This window comes from Amphiprion ocellaris, chromosome 8 (assembly GCF_022539595.1).
Source record: "Amphiprion ocellaris isolate individual 3 ecotype Okinawa chromosome 8, ASM2253959v1, whole genome shotgun sequence".
NCBI lineage: Eukaryota > Metazoa > Chordata > Actinopteri > Pomacentridae > Amphiprion > Amphiprion ocellaris.
This window is the reverse complement of record NC_072773.1, coordinates 23,404,798-23,424,425: the sequence shown is the minus strand read 5'-3', so window position 1 is coordinate 23,424,425 and position 19,628 is coordinate 23,404,798. Positions and strand designations below refer to the sequence as shown.

The window sequence follows — 19,628 nt, the reverse complement described above, 5'->3', positions numbered from 1 at the left end:
CAGAATATAAACATTTAACAGATGGTTATGTCACTATAATGTGCTTGCAAGCGTTTATTAATGTACTTGGCAACAACTTTAACTTCTTCGGGCAGCCATTATAGGAGGTTGGTGAACAAAAACAGATAAACGAATGACTATAATGAAATAAAATATGTCTACACAGAGAAGAAATAATAATTTGAAGAAACACATAAAATCTATATACCATTAAAATGCCACTATAGTTTCATAAAACAGTATTATACCAGGCTAAAAACTATTTATGACATCTTGTCTATTGCTTATTAATGATAAAATTGGGGCTTAAAGTGTTATCAAAGCATGAATTCTATTTTTGTTTATTTTGTAAAACAATATGCTTCACCATAGTTCAAATCATAATTATTACAAATGCAAATATTTTCTTATTAAAAGCTAAGTTATGGTAAATGTGGACAGTAATGATGTTTTAATTTAGTTACAAAACTCTGATTTAAACAGTTGTCCAGATAAAGCATGGGTGCATAATACAGTATTTTTTAGCCAGTTGCCAGTGCTGATACATACATGTTTCTTCCATCTGAATTGCAGAGAACATCAGCTCTGCTTTTCAAATGTACTTAGATTTCAAACAAGCTACATTTATCTATATGTAACATTTTTGTCCAATATTAAATACTTTAAGCCTGTGTGAAGTTTGTTTAGATGCTGATATTTCATATTAATACCTTTACTGACTAACATCGATGATGCTGGTGCCTCCCAAAAACCAAATTATGTTTGAACTCTTTCAGAAGTTGCACTAAAGCTCTGGTTCACTTTAAACGTGCTCTTTACACATATCTATAGTGGCTAAACGACTTCCTTAAATTAGCTTCTGTAATCTGTTGCCCTTGTTTCGATGTATATGTGTTATATTTTGTGAAACAAGTCCTTGTATGTCTTCACATATGTGGCAAATGAAGCTGATTCTGATTCAGTCTCACAGGTTTCAATCATATCGCACAGCTATCATGAGCAGAAGCTCAAATTTTCAATCCTGTGAGCATTTTTAGGATCTCTGTATCCGCTGCCTTACAAGTTGAGCTCGAAGGTTCATTCTTGACGTTGGAAGCAGCATTGATAAAGTGTCATCATCACAAGGTCCATTCAGCAATAAGTAGAATAAACAGTCAGCTGCAGTTTCTAAGGTCAAGAATGAACTTTCATGGTACATTAACTCACCTATCTTATTTTCTGTGTTTTAAAGGACTCTCTTTAAACTTCTCTAGTTGTAACAATCTATTTTTATGCCAGTGACTTTTTTTTTTTTTTTTTACTGAAGTTGCACATCAGTGAAGTTATAGCACTTCCATGTTAACACTTTAAATCTGACCCTAAATCGCCACCACCGTGGATGTAAAAGTCTCCTGCCTTACAACTAAACTGTCACTAGAGGGCATCGGAGTCAAAAACACCACTCACAGGATTTATGAACACACATTTGTTTAGGTCTCGTAAAGTAAAGCTCATAAATAGTTTCCTACAAACAGGGAAAAATACAACAACGGCAATATAAGTTGACAGAATAAAACGGTATGTGGGGTTTTCAGGGCAGGTAGAGGAAGGAGGAGGAAGCTAGAGACGGGACAGGAGGAGAGGGGCAGCACCTGAGCAGCAGGGCTGGCAGAGTGCAGCGGTAGGAAGGAGGGACGGTGGGTGGTGCAGGTGTAACAGTAACAGCAACGACTGTCGAGAGGAGGTGAGTCCTGGGAGAGATAAACACCACCAGGAGGAGAGTCAGACAGAGAGAAAGAGACGAGAGAGACAAGGGATGGAAAGCACAAAAGAACCAGACAGAAGGAGCAGCTGAGAGAGAATTAAAAAGGCAGAAACTGACACAGATTTGAGCAGCATGAGACAGGAGGGGTTTGATCTGTTGTAGCCAAAACAGGTGAGACTGTGGTTGTACCGAAAAGCTTACAGGTGTGGTTAAATGTGAGAGTATGACATGCATGCTCAGTAAGCTATGCTAATTAAACCCGTACATAAAAATACAGACATGAGGGAAAAACAAGCCGACATTGAAGAAATGACAGTAAGCATGGAATCGCAGTCTTATATCATTATGTTGAGGTCATTAGGCTGCAGCTGGAGATGTGTGACTCGTCCCTGAGGTGTAGTTAGCTCATTGGTATTCTACACAAGTGAACTCCTTAATGGTTTAATGCTAATAGCCAGATGAACATCAGTGCAGTGTAACATAATGATGTGAAAAGCTGTAGACTGATACAAATGATCGAAGACTAATGTGATTTCAGGGTTTGGTTTCAAAATGTAAGATGAAAAGTAAGTATTTCATCGGGTGTCAATGGTAAACTGTAATGTATGAGGTGCTTTGGTTTTGTTTTCCTGGTACAACTGCTGTCTGAAGAGGAGAAAACTTATGCAGCACGTACTATGAATAACAACACTATGAACTTCTGGGCTCACTAAGGTTCTCTCATCAAGAAGAAACTTGCTGGTCTCACAGTAAAGTTGTTCTTCAAGATACCAAGACTTGCTGGAGTGTTGTTCAGTTTTACCTTAGAGCTGTATGTTTGACATGTTTGTGTCTGACCTACCCCAGACTTCCGGACGCTGCCTCGTGGTTTGGGCACAGGTCGGCTGGACTTGGTCTCAATGACGTCTGAACCGGGTCCCACTGGGAGGTTCTGGTGCTGTTTGGTCCTCTGGGCCTGCAGAGCCAGCTGATAAGCTACCTCGAATGCCTGTCCCAGCGTCAGTATAATCTCATAGGTCAGGTTCTATACAGAAAAGGAGACAGAAGAAGATCAGTGAGCACTTTAAAGTGTTCTGGATGTTCAGCCTCCAGGCAAGATAAACAACATTATACGAGGTTTTTAGTGAGACAGCAAAACATGTCAGCGTGAAGATTATTTTCCTGAAAACTTCTTCAAAACAAAATTGCATACCATGTAGAAATGGCACTAATCTCAGGAGTATTGTGCAACAGCTCCCCCTCCGTACCTAAACTGGATAGTGTAGCTCAGCATTAAAGTTGCTGGATTATTTTTGCCTTAACCTGACAGCTTCCAAATACGAACGAGCACCTCAGACTAAAGACTGAGGATTCAAGCTTTGTACTACATGCCTTGGGAGGCCGGAAAAGTAATCCTATGGTGGGAACAAAGTGTCATTTGAATAGAAACAGAACACAGAGCTTTGAAATCCTCTGCATATCCTTCGATGAAGTAACTGGCCCTGCGACAAACACGTCATGAATACGCATTTACTTAATGCCCTGGTGTGGGTCTTGCGCTCCGCATAGTCAGCTCACAGTCTCTTTGTGTCTTTTGGACATTGAGAGCTGCAATATGGTCAATACAATTTAAAACAGCCAATCACGTCTTATGGCTGTTGCGGCCTTTGATGGTTATCAAACCGCTGCAGCGCTCACTGCTGAGGGGCAGCCTCTTGTTTCAGCCACACAGAGGAAATCAGAGAGCACACAGAACCACTATACCCAAGTAAACTGAGCAGTGTTAAACAGTCTCTAGTCTTATGAGGCAGATTAGCAGCATAATCATCAGATTCCCGGGGGCACAGAGAAGGTAATGGAGGGCTAGCTATCACGGTCAGAGTAGCACTGTGTCTTCGAGGAGCCAATCAACCCCAACTGAAGCGTGACACCTTGAAGAAATGGGACAGTATAGAGATAACTGTGTTGACCGTGCAGGCTGTCCCATCTCCTCAGAGTGACTATGGCAGGTGATGTCCGAGAAATTCAAATTTAGCAGAGAGGTAAGTTTTCAACACTTGATGAAACGGTCACTGTAGAGTTTCTGCAGAGTAAAAGTTAGATAAACGACTTTTAAAGAACCATTTAACACCACATACAATGCATTTTAAAACCTCTTTTACAATCATGTTAGTCAGTGAGTATGAAAAAGTGACATACGGTGTGGCCTGCAATTATTAAATTGCACAACAAAATGCCAGTACTTTCGAATTGTGTAGAACAATAAGTTTTAATAATATAATTAATAAAACTAACAGAACCTTGACCTTTTAAGTGGCAGAATTAGATGGGTCAGGCAGAAAGGAATGGATCCGATGGCTTGCAGCCTTTTTTTTTTTTTTTTTTTTTTTTTAACCAAGAAGGAACATTTCTGCAACCCACACATTGTTAGCCACAGAGTCTACATCCACACTACGTTTCGTCTTAGAGGCTATTTACATCTCTGTTTACATCCCTGGCAGCTGCATGTGACCTCATCCATTCTGTTACCACTTCAGACTCTGCGCTTGGTCTTTTCTTCTATTTTTGTAGTCCTTGTAAAAATTTTACAACTTTCACATATTTGAACAAAGTAATTTCCCGTGGGGTTGTTAAAGTTATTCTGAATCTGAAAATGAATAGATAGACTTCCCTATCTAGGGCATTACTTTCCCATTAGAAGACAATGAGCATTATATTGACAATGTTTGTTAAATGTTTGATGGTCTTGACTGAAATCCCACAATAAAGGATCAAACAGCATCCTTCATACACGATCTACTGCTGTTTCAATTCTACTTTTAGTATATTAGTGTGTTCTGTCAACCACCAGCCTGCAATAGAGGATTTTTTCTATTATTATACCGTATCATTACTGTCTACAATAGAAAATACTGAATGAAACTATTTTCTACGGCCTCTTGAAGACTTGCAATTACCCTGAGCAGACAAATTTCACTCTGAGACTGATGAGGACAAGACAGCAGTGTCCTTACCACGTCTACTGTGCTGAAGACATGGCAGTAATGATGGCTAGTCTGCAGGTCCTTAGTGATGTAGGCAAACGTGCACAAGTCCTCTGGGTCCTGGGCTGCACAAGAGATGTTTCGGATCTCGTGCTCTGCAATGATGTTCTGCACCAAGAAGAGAGACATGCATGAGGCTCAGTAATGGACCTATAGAGATTACAAGTGGGTTCTCTGCAAATATTTTTACTTGATGGTATTATCACAACATGTCAAGCTGTGCCAAACAGAGCAAAAACGCTACAAGTAATAATGCATTATGAAAATGACAAGAGGACACAGTGAGGCAGAGATAGTTTTTCATGGCCGCTGCAGTAAAGTGTAGCCATAAAAAGTAAAACCATGTTGAGCCTCCAAAGCAGCATCTCAAAGTCTTTTTTTATTAATATCAAATAAATGTCAATATAAGCAGATGAGCTCCCTGTCAGGAAATATAAACATGAAGCAATCTGACACAAATTTGTATGACATTTACAATCACAGGGAAGGAAGCAGCGTGACATTTGACTCCTGTGCTTTCATGCATACGATCTCAAAACATTACAAAAGAAAACATGCCAGTATTTGCACTTGCTTCAGTTTGAGGTCTTATGTGCCTCTGAGGACATGCTGGGTTGAAAAGTACACTTTCACACCAAAAGGAGAAGTGTGTGCGTACTGTTACTGACCTTGCTGGCTGCATCGATGAACTTTACACCCTTATACGTGATTGAAAGGACGATAGTTGGGACTTTCCTCATTTGTTCTGTTGACCTCTGGAGGACAAACACAGGCAGGAAGGGACAGCAAGGTGATTTACCATTCATTTAAATAACATGTATAATAATTTGTATTTATTTCATGATATCAGAGAAACTTATACCCGCATTTTGGCACAAGCATCCTGCGTGGACTCAGTACCCCTGAGATCCTTAATAAGCATCGATCCAAGGTACTGTAAAGGAGAAAAATTTTTATTGTGATGTATACATTAAAGAAAAAACAGATGTGCAGGAAGGAGAAAGGTGTGAATTTACATTGGCTTCATAGGCGCAGGATTCAAAGATGAGTTTCTCAGGTTGGTGATGCCAGTTCTGGACCGGAGCATACGGTGCTGCTAAACTAGGTGGCCGCAGGGTGAGACGGGGCTCTCGATGCCAGTCCTCATGCCGCTCCTGAAGAAAATAGCTATTCTTATCAAAGACGTCTGGAAGAGGACAACTAAAAAATACTACATTACTTAAGGATGTTCACTGATATTAACATGAACACATACGTGAGGCCTGTGTCGTTCACTGCGATATCTTTGGGTAACGTCATAGTCGCTATCTGGCGCTTTTTTCCTCCCTGGGTCTCCTAGAGGCAGCAGAGGGTCCATTGAGTGTCCTGTGTAGGGCTCCATATGACTGAGCGGAGACGAGCTCTGCGATCCAGGCAGGTCTTGGCACTGCAAAGGCAGAGACAGACACAGTTAGTTGTACTGTGATGAACAGAGCTATGACTGTTTAGGCCATTTTGGTCATTCAATACCAACTCATCAAACTCACCAAGTTCAACCCAAAAAAAAACATTATTTAAGTTCGTGTGACTTTGTAAAATCCCAAAGCTGTATTGTTTAGTTGTCAATGCATGTAATGCTCTTTTATTTATTGATATAGATGTGATTAATGTAAAACATTCAGGAACAGCTTAATTGCAAATTATCTTTAGGATTTTGTGGATGTTCAGCACAAATTTAAACCCAATCCAGTGAAAGATAAATGATTGATGAGGCTTAGAAGGATCAGAAAAGTGACAAAACTTTGCTCGAACTTGATAAATTCACAACGAAAAAAGTACAGGGAGTAGAGTCTTATGATTTTGCAAGGTTCAATTTGAACGTCATTATTTCCAAAAAAAAAAAAAAAATCAATGACATACACTAGGAGTGTTAAGGAAGTTGGCTTTCATTCTTTTTATTAAAAATGCCCTGCAACATTTATAGACTAAAATTAAATAATTGATAGAAACTAATGATGACAAGGCTGAAAGGTAAAGAGGAGAGTAATGGAACACTCAGCTCCTGGTACTAGAGGTCACTCCAAAGTGTGTGAAAGTAAACAAGTGGTGTGTGGACTTAGATAGTTGTACACAGTCTGCAGGTCCTTACCCTGATCTGAGACAAGCGAGGAGGTTTGACTGGAGGCTCCTCATAAGGTCTCTCAGCTAAAGAAGCAATGATGCGTTTCCTGTGACCAAGCAGGCTAATCTTTAGCACCTGGAAAAAAGGCGAGATTACGTATTGAAAACACGGAGCAGCACTTGAGGGAAAATGACAAAAGACACTCCTACTTAACTTCAACTGACAACTTTGTGTCAAAGGTTGACGGCAGACTTTCTGAGATCTAGAAGGGATATGGAGGTTTCCCAGAAGAACATTGGATTATAATGAGATGATCAATCTTGTTCATTTCACATCAGTGGCTTTATTGTTGTGGCTGATCAGTGTATTCCTGTCAATGATTTCACACTATTCCACTGATCTACAGGTGGCAGTAATGCACCAAAAAATGCAGCGAAGTGACATCCAAGGCAAGCAGGAAAGTAAACCTGGATAAAAGCATTACAGGGTTTAAAACCATAACAGACTTTTGCTGATGTTTTCTGTGGAAGGAAATGTATTCAACGCATTTGTGACATTTTAATAATGCAATTTTCCGATTGTCATTAAACATTTATGAATTTTTTTTTGCTTTTACAAGACAAACAAGAAAATTTCACAGGAAATCTTTACATCATTAAGCCTCTAACCCTGTAACAGTGACTCTCACCTTATAATGCATCTTTTTTTTTTTTTTAACCAAGGAGAAAATGTGTTTCCTGCAGATACCCTTGCCATATAGAGGGGCAAGATATTTCCTGAAGTGAGATGTCCAAGTGTCCAAACAAGTAATTGAGTTCTGTCTTTCAAAAGTGAAGTGTTCACTTCTTCTCTGCATCAAGCTAGACCCTACTTCCTAATATTCGACATACATGTCTTTGAATTCACCTTCAGAGTTTTAGCATCCAGGTTCCCCCAAACCGAAGCCGGAGGAAACTGTCAAACTCGTTCGCTATGCTGAATTTTCTTAAACTCACTCGAAAACTAATTTCACCCTCTGTTACTCCCCCTAGTGCATGTACGTCACTGTGACTCACATTGACAATCTCCAGCTCCCACAGGTTTTTGACACAGTCCAGAGTTCGGTACCCGCTCGCCAGGAAGTTGTGTAGGTACTCATGCAGGCCCAGATTCTCCAGCCAGGAGGACAGAGAGCTGCTGCCATCACAGCCCAGTGCTTTTACCTGTAGGAGGAGACTTTATTATTAACAGGTGCTTTGAGGGCTTCAGGACAATGGTGGGGCGAGTATGCTGCCATCTAAACCAATCATTCTGTGTAATAATTTGAGGAGTCTGGCTTCAATAATCCCGCAATACAACAATGTAAAAAAACTCTATTAAAAAAAAGTCATACAATCAAAATCCTACATAACTTAAAGTAACAAGTGTCACTCTGCAAGAAAACTGTCTCTTTGACTGATACACATTGTGGCTCGGTGAAGTGGTGCTTGTTTAACTACTTTACATGCACTTCAGTAGTGTAGTCCAGGAGTTACCAACAAAGGGGTCAGGCCCCCTTTAAAATAAATCTAGGAGTCTTGACATGGCAAAGGCAGGAGACACCCTGGACAGGTCACCAGTCTGTCGCAGGGCCACACAAAGACAGACAACCAAGAACACTCACACCTACGGACAATTTATGGTCGACAATTAACCTCAGCATGTTTTTGGACTGTGTGGGGAAGCCGGAGAAGCCGGTGGAAACCGACACTGCACACAAAAAACATGCAAACTCCACATAGAACTGGTGATCTTCTAGCTGTAAGGTGATGATGCTACCAACTGAGCCACAGTGCAGCCCTACTCAAGGGCAGTACTTGCATAAATGTGCAGTGTTATTTGTCACCAATGCTTGCGAATCAAAAGGAGATTAGCACTTCATGAAGTAACAGCAGAGAAAAACAACAAACAACCTCTTTCTGTGCTGTGAGTATTCAAGTAGGAATTGTCACCTTTGGTAATGAACGTGCTGCGTGCAGGATCTTCTTCCTGTGGCTTGGGTCTGCGATTCCAATCTCTTTTAAGTCCTGGTCCTCCATTACATTGCACCCCTGTAGGCCAAAACACAACAGAAGCATCATTGCTACTTTTATGTGGATACTGGGATACTTCAGAAAGGGTGGTACACACAAGAGCACATGAATTTAAATGCCTTTAGGCAAAGCATGTTACCTTTCTGTAACATTCCAACATCACATGACTCATCCATCGTCTATATAAATGCAAAGCAGACTGCTTGGACCTAATGTCAACTGAAGCTGAGACAAATCATCCAAGAGAGGAGCCTATGCTGCAGGGTAAATATTGATCACAAGTATGCTGCTGCCATTGCAGAAAAAAGGTCAATTACTCCTGAGTGAGATCCTCCCTAGAACCCAGCCCACTGACTGATGTAACGGGGACATGTCGATAACCCTATAAATGAGACTTAAGTGTGTGGGGGAGCAGCTTGACAGGAATGTGGTGAATGATGGTCAAACCTAGCTTTGGTTACACGCAATATCACCTTTGAGACTGTGTGGCAGGTAATGGATAATGGGGAAAAGAGTGATAAATCAATGTCTGAGCTGCAGAGTGGTCAGCGATATGAGATGCAGGAGTAGAATACGAGAGCACCGATAGCTGACAGTAGCTGGTGGCTGCAGGGGAAATCAAAATACTGGTTTATAAAAGGAAACCTTCTGTTTCTACACTGAATATTTTAGAGTACTATTGGCTGATTTCCTGCCTTAACAGTCTAAATAAATGAATTATGACATCGCAATACAACTCAGATTGCAAGTAAGGAGTCAGAAAGAGCTCCAGCTCAATCTTCTTGACTGTAAGCGATTAATGCTAGCTGTGTTCCTTCCACATCGGGGGTCAGCAACTGCAGCTCATCTGTTAAAGTATCATGATGCTCCATGGGAGCTGCTGCCTCAGGAACAAATTGTGACGGCTCAGGGTTCATGCGGCTGACTCTTCAATATGAACCTCAAGTTAATCTTACGGTGCTCAACTCTGAACACACGCACGCACGCACGCACGCACGCACGCACGCACGCACGCACGCACGCACGCACGCACGCACGCACGCACGCACGCACGCACGCACGCACGCACGCACGCACGCACACACACACACACACACACACACACACAGCACTAAGGGGATAGAGGAGAAGCTGTCTGTAGGTCAAACCTGACAGCCTGTTTTTCATGCAGTCGCCGTGGATGCAAACAAGGAGCAGAAAGGATGAGGAGATGGGAGGAGCGAGTCTGCCAGTGTAGGGAAAAAAAACTGCAGAGTAATTTGTGTAATGCTGCCTGTGCTTTTGCTGAGTAAGATGCTGACATACACCCTTACATTGGTGTCCCAGTCTTATTGGAATATGTCAGGATGTAATATGTGTAGATACAACTTGTCTTTGGAGAAGAGATACAGAAGGAAGTTGAGCACCTGAATTCTCCAAACAAGTTCTGTTGATCACGGTCGTGGTGAGCCACCGCCTTCGTTACAGCTCACAGTGAACACATGATGCACGATGCATCTCTTTTGTTTTCTTCATGCCTCTCCCTAAACTGACAACTTAAAGCCCATTATCTCTGGGCAGCAACACGCTGATCGCTGCCTCTCCAGCTGAGGATTGAAACTATTTGGGGAGCTGGATGGATAATGGTGCTTTCACGGTGCATGGATCATTGCATTACTGTCCCACTGGAGATTAACTGATAAATGCCTCTTTAGAGGGAAGTATAGCTCTAATAGACTGGCTTCATACTCTATCCCCATTTTTCCGCACTTTCTGCTGTTAAGTGGATATGGTTTATTGCACCTATTTCATGTCTAATGTCTTTTCTGTGTGCTTTGGCAAAGGTGCAGGGATGTTTTATGCATAACTGCACATTGTCATATTAGTTTTTTGACCTCTATAGACTTTGAAGATAAATATTATTATTTTTGTCAACAAAGTAGCACAGGCAACACCGCGAATAAATAACAGATCTTTGTGATGGCAGATATTGTAACTTTGTTGGTTAAAAAAACAAAACCAATCGTGTTCAGAGAAAAAAATAATTGATGTGAATAAGTTAATGCAGATTTAGAGACATGAATCAATCAGTCTATTAATCGATTAGTCGATTCAAAAACAATCAATCATCAACTATTTTAATCACTGATTAACTATTAAAGGCATTTATAAAGCACAATGCAATATATTTGCAAACTGCTATCATGTTCCCTGCTTTCTATCGGTGTTAGTGAAGATCTTATTTCGGTTGTGAACTGCTGCTCAGACAGAAGTAGGAACTGTAAGAAGTCTGCTTCGTTTTTGAGGAGTTATATTTTGCACTTGTCACAAGATATTTTTTAGATTCACCTTGAATAAAAGTAACATTTTTGGTTGCATGATTAACTGACACAATGACTTAACAGAAAGTTTAATCAACTGATTCAAGGATAAATGAAGTGCTTTCATTAAATGAAGCAAAAGTAAAGCTTCTTTATTTCCTGAAAAAATAAACTCAATATATCTTGTTTTGTAAATTGTGGTCGGACAAAAGAAAACAATGTGTAATATGGCTAATAACTTGACAAACTGTTTAAAAAAACAAACAAACAAAAAACTGGCAAATTAAGTGATAATCAAAATAATTGCAAGCTCTAATCCACACTTTTGAAACCTGGCTGAATCAAACTCTACTGAATTTAAATTAAAATCTGTGATTCTAATCAAATTTAGTGAACATCTCCTCATTGTGTGTGCTGGAAAATAATCAGATGTTCGCTCATAGCTCTGGCTGTGTAAATGAGAAACAAAGTGGCTCAGACTGATCCACCAACTCTATGTCAACATGTTTTATGCAGTTCATGATTGAGCACAGGACAAGCAAAAGTTGGGGGAGATGACATGTGGGGAAAGAGCCACATGAAATGATAGGAACAGTAAATCTAACACATGCCATCTATCTAAACATGCTAACTATCCAAATATCAACAATCTTTCTCCAGAATCACAGACTTCACTTTTAAGGACTTTAAATATTACCACTGAGAAAGATGTTTTTAGGTATCTGAGTTAATGAAATTCTCATCTCCAGCAGCATAAATATTACATTCTCCTCTTGATAAGACATTTATCTCCCTTCAAAGACTCTGAAAACATAGAGTGATGCGATGGTGACAACTCTGCGGGGAAATTTCTGACTAATGTGGCTCCACAGGCTCATTAGGTTTAACAGTGAGAATACATTCATTGAGAGAAAGCTAACATCAGCACAGCGTGGATGAAAAGAATACATCGAGAATACTGTAAGCTGGGTGGTTTTGTGACTGTGCTTGTGCAGCTCATTTATCTCTGCTTTCCCCTGTCTTCTCATTAAAATGCTGCTCTGTCCCTCCTCGGCCTATCCAGAGAAACGCCACAGTGGTCCCTCTGGTTTCAAAACACTCTGAATTCAGGCCAGGCGTTCAGGGGCAAGGATCAGTCATTCTGACCGTCTAAAGGACAGTCGATCCACAGCACTGAGGGTACTAGTTTGTCTTCCTAAACTGACCACACAGGCCTGTGAAGAAAAGATCTGAGAAAACTGTGACTAAATGTACAAAGACAGTAAAAATGTTCTCGCTTTCATCCATCTGCAAATGTTTTTCGAATGGGTAAATGGACAACAGTACATCACCATCACGGGTACAACAGAAAAATCAATTAATCCATTCCCAATCCTTGAGCCTCTAATGCATGAAGCCATTACTGGATTTATCTGCAGGGTTTGGTTGCATTGACTTGCTCCAGAATAACTACTTTGCATTTATTTAATGGAAGACAGCAATGGGGGAGAAAGAGATACTTTGAAACTGAAACTACACAGATGCAGCACAGAAGTACAAGCAGATGCTGTATTTCCTGTTTATCTTGTCTTTGTGCAACTTCTAGATTGAAACGCTTTCTTGAGAAAATTACTGCTTCTAAAATACAACGAATCCAGTCCACTGACCTGAAACTTAAAGAAAATGTGTTGTCCTCTAGCTTTAAACAAAGAGATGACCCAGCAGAAGGGTGCCAGTTCGTCAGCCTCGAATACAAACAAACTGGACTGACTCTGTCACAGCTGATGTTACAGCCACAAGAAGTTGGGCACAGAGTAAAGGAGCTGTTTCATTTCAACGGGCATTACTTGTCAGTGCCAGCGAGGACCGGAGAACGGCATGGCTGAACAGAGCTTGTTTCATCGGGACATTTGCTCCACGAGTCGATAAAAAGCATCTAATTGGTTTCAGAAGAGGCTTGTCTCTGCCACGCTGCTTGAACACAAAACAATCACTGCTGTTATTGATCCACGTCAGGAGCGAGCCTGCAGGGTAGACGGAGATCACAGCTGGCTGAGTGGCAGAGTAAACACTATTTAATTAGTGATCTTACTGCACGTTGGCTACAGTGGGCCCAAAGAAGCCTGAAGAGCATTTCTAAAATGACTAATACAGATATTCAGGGTGAGGTTTTTGCTGCTCGATTGCTTTCAGTGATGAAACAGCTATGACAATTTCTATCTGCAAATGAATTTGACTTCTTGCCTGTCTTGGAGCTGCTCAGCTAAAGAGGAGATGCTGTGGCAGCATTAGAGTCATAATTAGATTTCACTCAGCCGTAACTCTCCATCTATGTCTGAGTTTATGTGAGATTTCTTAGACTGTTGAGTTGACACAGTGGAACAGTTTGGTGATTATAAGAGAGGATTTGTTGCACACATAAACAGACCGAATGCTGGCCACTTATAAAATTAGAAAAAAGTATTTGTCCGGTGACACAGACAACAACAAACATGGCCTCTTCCTGTTCCATCAACTCTAATGCAGAAGGCACATTAAACACAATTAGGAAAGATAAGTGAAGACAAGGTGACTCAGAGGGTAGTTCTCATTTCCAATAGAGACCAAATTGTGATTCTTTAAAGGTCAACATTAGCTGTGGGAAGGATACGCTGCTTAAAGGTGACAGCTTTTTTTTTCTAAATCCTCCAGCGATTTCAGGAAGCCAGGTGGTCTAAAAGCTGTGTTTAAAGATAGAAATATTGCCAGCTCTCTGCTTTGAAAAAAAAAACAGAGAAGAGGACTAAAGGCTGAGGAAGAAGAGTGTGAAAGACTAAAAGACAGTAGGAAGATTAAACCCAGAGAGCAACTTCAGAGGCTTCAACACAGACTTAAACATGGCTGTTGATCGCCCTGGGTGAGAAGGAGAGAGGCAGATAAGTGGATGAACGTGCTGTTGTCTGGTTATGTAAAGCAGCCTAAAGATTGTTCATACGAGTATCATAGTGCACTGAAATTAGTCAGACATAGCTGGTAAGTAGCTATGGAAAAGCAAGAAATGCTCACTTTATATTTATTTTGATGTTAACTGGCGCAATGTTGTTTTGCTTTATGATGTTATCCACAGTGCTATCCAGGGTGCATCATATAGAATAGATGAAGCCTAATATTAGAATATTAAATCTCCTTTCCCAAGTCCTTAGAATGCTAATGTACAATATTTTATCCAGACTAATTAACTAACTAGGACTTTATTCACTATCGTAAATAATGAAGGAAAAGTGGCTCATATTATTCTGCTTGATGATTTGTATTTTTTGTCTTCTGCTGTATATATTGTATAGTTCTTACATTCATACCACCATGTGTTGGGTTCAGCTTGAGACTGCTGTTGGCACTTTTCTTTGATTCAGTAATTTCACTTGCGTCTGTGGAAAGATTTGATTTAAGCAATAGTTTTGCCTCACTTATCTTTATAGGGCAGACAGAGGACATTTGTTGAATCACAAAAATCCTTCTGATATCCAAGATATAACCTGCAGCAGTACAACAGGTTAAAATACTGAAAATATTAAATTTTTTTTCCTCTGCTGTCTGCATAGGCAGCACTCCCTGACCATATCAGGGAGCAGTGTAGTGCGCAGCTTACAAATGGTTTTTCATTCACCGTCTATCATAAATCAGATGAGATCGGCAGCAACACTGACGACTCAAGAAACTGAATGTTGAGCTGCATTTATGAAAATCAAAACACAGGTTTTCAGCACAAAATCACAGCTTTGTTGAGACCAAACTGGGTATGTCGGTCTTGCAGCAGCACACATCATAAAAAACAATAGTAGATGTCGACTGTCAAGATTTACGCACGCAAACAGATTCGTATTTTGCATCCACTTAAATATAGGGATACTGAGGATTTCATTTTTTTTAAATACATTTTTAAGTCTATAAGAAAAGCACCTATCCATCCTACAGTATGTAGTTGTAGTTATATTCCCATGTGCTTATTATCTTCCAACAATGTATTGAACAAACCAATTAGTAACTTAAGATGAAGACAAAGCTTGACTCAGCACCCCGATTCCCACTGCTCAGTTGTGATACATACTCTGCTACATGTGCTGCAAATCATGTTGAAAGTATGAACAATGGAGTTGGAGCTGCTATGCTGGACAAACTATGTGATGGCAAAATTTCTATCGGTCAGCGTCAGATAAATATTTAACTTATAATATGCTTTTTTTTTTTTTTTTTTTAAACTAAACACGTGCTTAGTGAAATCAAAAGTATTAAGGTGTTTGAATAGGATTAAAGCCTGTGAGCACATGTCTCTATATGTGCTAAAAAATTATGAGTATGATTGGCGTGATGGAGTTGTCTAATGGGCCTCAGACAACTCCAACCTCCTCAGATGGAGGTCGGAGTTGTCTTTTTGACAGTCGTTTAATTTGTAACTGGCCCACCATCTTAGCCCAACAGCTGGATCCCTCATTCTCTCCTCCATCAGTCCTCATTACTGACAAAAGCAACAGAGCCAACACATAGTGGCATTGCACACTATGGGCTCCATCAACTTGTCGGCTTGGCAACAGCATCCCATTGCTCACTGAGACGCTTCCCCATTCTGGACAGGTATCAGCTGCTTCTCTGGCAACAAGCTCTTAGACTGTAAGTGAGAGGCCACAACAGCAGCCTCCTGAGCTGGAGACAGACTGTCTGAGAGGCTGAGATTGCAGGATACACTGGACTCAACACACAAACAATGGTATCAAACTAAATATTGGACAGCAGTTAAGCTCCAAATGCATATTGTCTAGTTGAATGATTGGCTATTCTAGCACACATCAATGGATGCTCTGCCTAAAAAATCATCCGACATTGAATCACTCTCCAAACATAGTGATTGTTATACATGTGATGTAATTGTAATATTAAATTATGTCCTGAATCCGTTCAGAATAAATGATTCTTAGAATAAAGGCTGTAACTGCTGAAACAAGTAGTAATGGGATTGCAGGTAACTGAACTTCAGTTAGGCTAATGGGATCATGTCTCACCTATCCAAGGGTGGTAAATGGATTAATGCACGAAGACACAAACTGGAGTTAAGTAGGAGTAAGTGGAAAAAGACAAGAAAAAAATAAAATAATCATTAAAGAAGTGAAAAAAAAACAACAACTGGCAACAACACTAGCTTGTGAAATAGAAAACACGGAATATATTCCAGGGGAGTCTTAGAAAGAAATCAGAAAATAAGAAATACATTGACAAAAGAAGTAGTGAGTGAGGAACTTACCATGTAGTGCAGGTCATCAAACCCGTTCAGGAGTAGTTTGCTCTCGTACTGCGGCAGCCCCACGTGCTCCAGCCAGTCTCCCACAGGCTGGTCCAGCAGCCGGCCTGCAGCACCTGCTGACAGGGGAAAGCGCTTCAGGAGTGAGAAACCTTTCAGCCGGTAGCAGCGGCACTCTGAGGATGAGACGTGGCATTGCCACATCATTCTTGGCCAGCAGAGCCGAGCGCACCGGCAACAGGACGACGGGGGAGACAGTGTCCTCTGTGGACAGGGCGTCAGCTCCCGCAGGCAGCGGGGGCCGAACCACAGTCACCCAAGATGGATTAAAGTACCCCTGACTCAGGGGTGATGGGACGCTAAATGGGATACAAGCTGGGGGACTACCAGCTAATATCCACAAAATTCTTAGCTATGACAGTGAGACAGGAACATAACAGCACATGTACAATCAACACACGGTCTCACTTAACTGTTGCAAGTGTAACAAAACATTTCAAATCCAACCAGGAAAAGAGTCAGAATGTTCAGGAGGTAGAATTTTTGGTCCAGAAATAAAAACCTGAAGTTGATTTAATTAAGCTCCAGCTTTGTAACAAAACTCAGAGGCGCCACAGAGGTGAGGAAGAGTTCAAAATTTCAGAGAAGTTTTTCCAGCGAATGTGATTTGTTTTGGCCAAGCGGAAAGTTATCTGGACACTTCTGGGCGGGACAGTTCATTGGTAAATATGTGCATTCCTGATTCACACATCCAACCTACTAAAGATAAAATCCACTACAAACAACGCAGACAGGAATCTACCTGAGGAATGCCAGTGGTCACATGGAAAACGGCAGGACAATCAAAAAATGCAGAGAGACTAAAGCAAAACTGCGACACGACTGCAATGAGCTGAGATTGATCACAAACCAACATGAAACTGACAGCTGTCAGCAGCCTGAGGTGAGAGCAACCTAACCTGTACAAGGACAGATGATTGGCTCTGCTCCCAAGAACATGTTACCAATATGTTTTAACTCTCTTTCAAAGCAAAGAAATGGATATTTTCTACAATGGGAATCTGTTACTGCACACTCAAATTTGGCACAGTGACCTTTAACTCTTCATTTGGTAACTGCATCACAACCACACCTAACAGTTAACAGAGAAAAACATTTTTGGCTCACCAAGTTCTGTTTTACCTTCAACTCATGAAGAAAGATGAAAACACAGAATACCAAACAGATATCATAATCTAAAGGTACACATGTATATAAAATGCACATTTGAAAGTTTCCTTTTCTCTTGTCAGTGTTCTTATCATCTGTTCAACCTGCTACAGAACCAGTCCTGTTCCAGATGAGCTTTCCATGTGAAAAATCCAATACGGTCACTCCACAAAGTTGGAAATTTGACAAGGATAAAGAAAAAAATCCAGTTAAGAATCCAATCAGCAACTTCAAAGAGCACTTTTGGTAAAAGCTGGCTCCCAGAATGAACTCTTCTGCAGACAAAAGAGTGCTGACAATGTCAGGGAGATGCGATCAAGTCCAAGAGTAGCCACTTTTTACAAAAACATTGTCGAGTCCACTTCAGGCTAAAGAGCAGAACACCTAATCCTACAGATGCCGAAGTGGCGTCCTTCTATTGTCCTGCCTGTTCACAATCCTGCTGCCTGTAATTCCTCTCTCCTCCCTTGCTCTCTCTCTTTCCCCTCATTGCATACACTTCTCCACTCCCCTCTCTCTCTCTGAACCACTGCAGGTGGCTGCTCTTTGTCAGTGCGAGCTACCATGTCAGCCACAGAAACCCATCCCTCATTACATTCATGTGCTCTTGACTTTCTGCAGCATCTCTATCTCAGTTCTTTTCTCACACTTGTTTCCTTCCCCCCTCTTCCACCATTCCTTTCCCTCTGATGCAGGAGTTAATCAGTGAGGAGCTGAAAATACACGAGACTGCAGGCGCTGAGCCAATCAACTAGAGACATCACTGCTCTCCATTCAGCCCTGAGAGGAGTGGAACACTGGGCTGAATCAGAGAAGAAGGAACAAAGTGATGCAGCTTCTCACATGTGCATCAAACAGAGAGCCTCTTCTCCAGCGAGTCCCTTGATGGCCTCCTGACAGCAGCTTCGGTGGGGCTGGAGCTGTGGCCATGTCGGCTGAAAGGTTGAGGCTCGCATATACAGAGAAGTGGATTCAGACTCATAGCGACCTCGGACCGGGCGGATACATTTTGTGATGGGGCGGTAACTACTTTACTGCAGTAGTGTCGGCTTTCCTCAAGTCTAGAAAGCAAAATGAGCTCACTCCCTGACATACGTAGTTGTTAATATTTAAACAGCCCACTCCAGTGCTGGGCATAACAAACAAGAGGGATTGAATAAGAAGATGCAGTTTGTGTGAAGGAATGCCAAATGTGCTGCGTTGTTTCCATATATTAAAAGGTAGCTAAAGCAGAGCTCAAACTGAAGGTAAACGTTGAATAATGTGAGAGAGGGGACGCTGAAGGGGAGGATTCGATTGTTCGGGTTACTGCTACAGTCCCGAGGTGCCATCCATCAACCCTGATGACAGGCTTTTGAAAAGCCTGAAGAATAACAGCAGAACAAGTACAGCATCCTTAATGTCCAACGCAAGATGTAAAAAGTGTCTCAGGCTTAAAAATAAAGACAATGCTACTCTGATGTAGGTTTAGAGACCAGTGCTTGTCTTGTGTCAGACACCACAGCTTAAAAAACAACACATAAAATAAACCCAGTGGGCCTCATCTCTACTGTAACAGAGGATGACAAGCGCTATTTAAAAGCATTGCCTTAGATTCTTTTGCTTATCTGTTCTATTAAAACAGACCAGCCGTCGACCCACATTACACTTTTGCATCCCATTCTCTGTTGTTAATCGAATCACAGTTTGTTTTTGGATGCCTCCTCCATTGACCATGATTCCCAAGCACCTATGTGATTTACTTTGAAGGCCTGGTTCTAAATCAAATAACTTGGAGGAACATTATAAGCGAATCCAAGCAGGCATGGAATGTAATAGACAAGGTATGAGACTGCTACAAGACAAGTAAAGTAAAGTAAAGTTGCTGCCAAAGAAGTTCCTGGGAAAATAGATCCAAAAGTCCCATATGCATCGTGCACTGAAAAAGGCTGATTGAAGGTTTTGAGGAA

The 19,628-nt window shown here is 41.1% G+C and overlaps 1 protein-coding gene across 12 annotated transcripts in view; it reads right to left on the bottom strand.

The window, feature by feature from the left end:
* Positions 1–19,628, bottom strand: part of LOC111572089 (ankyrin repeat and SAM domain-containing protein 1A) — a 66,950-nt gene that overhangs the window by 3,194 nt on the left and 44,128 nt on the right. For 7 of the 12 annotated variants that reach the window (XM_055012717.1, XM_055012711.1, XM_055012713.1 and 4 more), the window contains 11 exons: positions 16,474–16,589; positions 8,839–8,937; positions 7,924–8,070; positions 6,896–7,003; positions 6,023–6,193; positions 5,784–5,921; positions 5,630–5,701; positions 5,436–5,522; positions 4,738–4,875; positions 2,586–2,768; positions 1,632–1,730 (listed from right to left, as the gene is read on the bottom strand). In XM_055012717.1, the coding sequence (XP_054868692.1) occupies positions 1,632–1,730; positions 2,586–2,768; positions 4,738–4,875; positions 5,436–5,522; positions 5,630–5,701; positions 5,784–5,921; positions 6,023–6,193; positions 6,896–7,003; positions 7,924–8,070; positions 8,839–8,937; positions 16,474–16,589 (1,358 nt within the window). The remainder of the gene's footprint in view (positions 1–1,631; positions 1,731–2,585; positions 2,769–4,737; positions 4,876–5,435; positions 5,523–5,629; positions 5,702–5,783; positions 5,922–6,022; positions 6,194–6,895; positions 7,004–7,923; positions 8,071–8,838; positions 8,938–16,473; positions 16,590–19,628) is intronic. The other 5 variants (XM_055012718.1, XM_055012719.1, XM_055012723.1 and 2 more) reach the window with 2 other exon arrangements.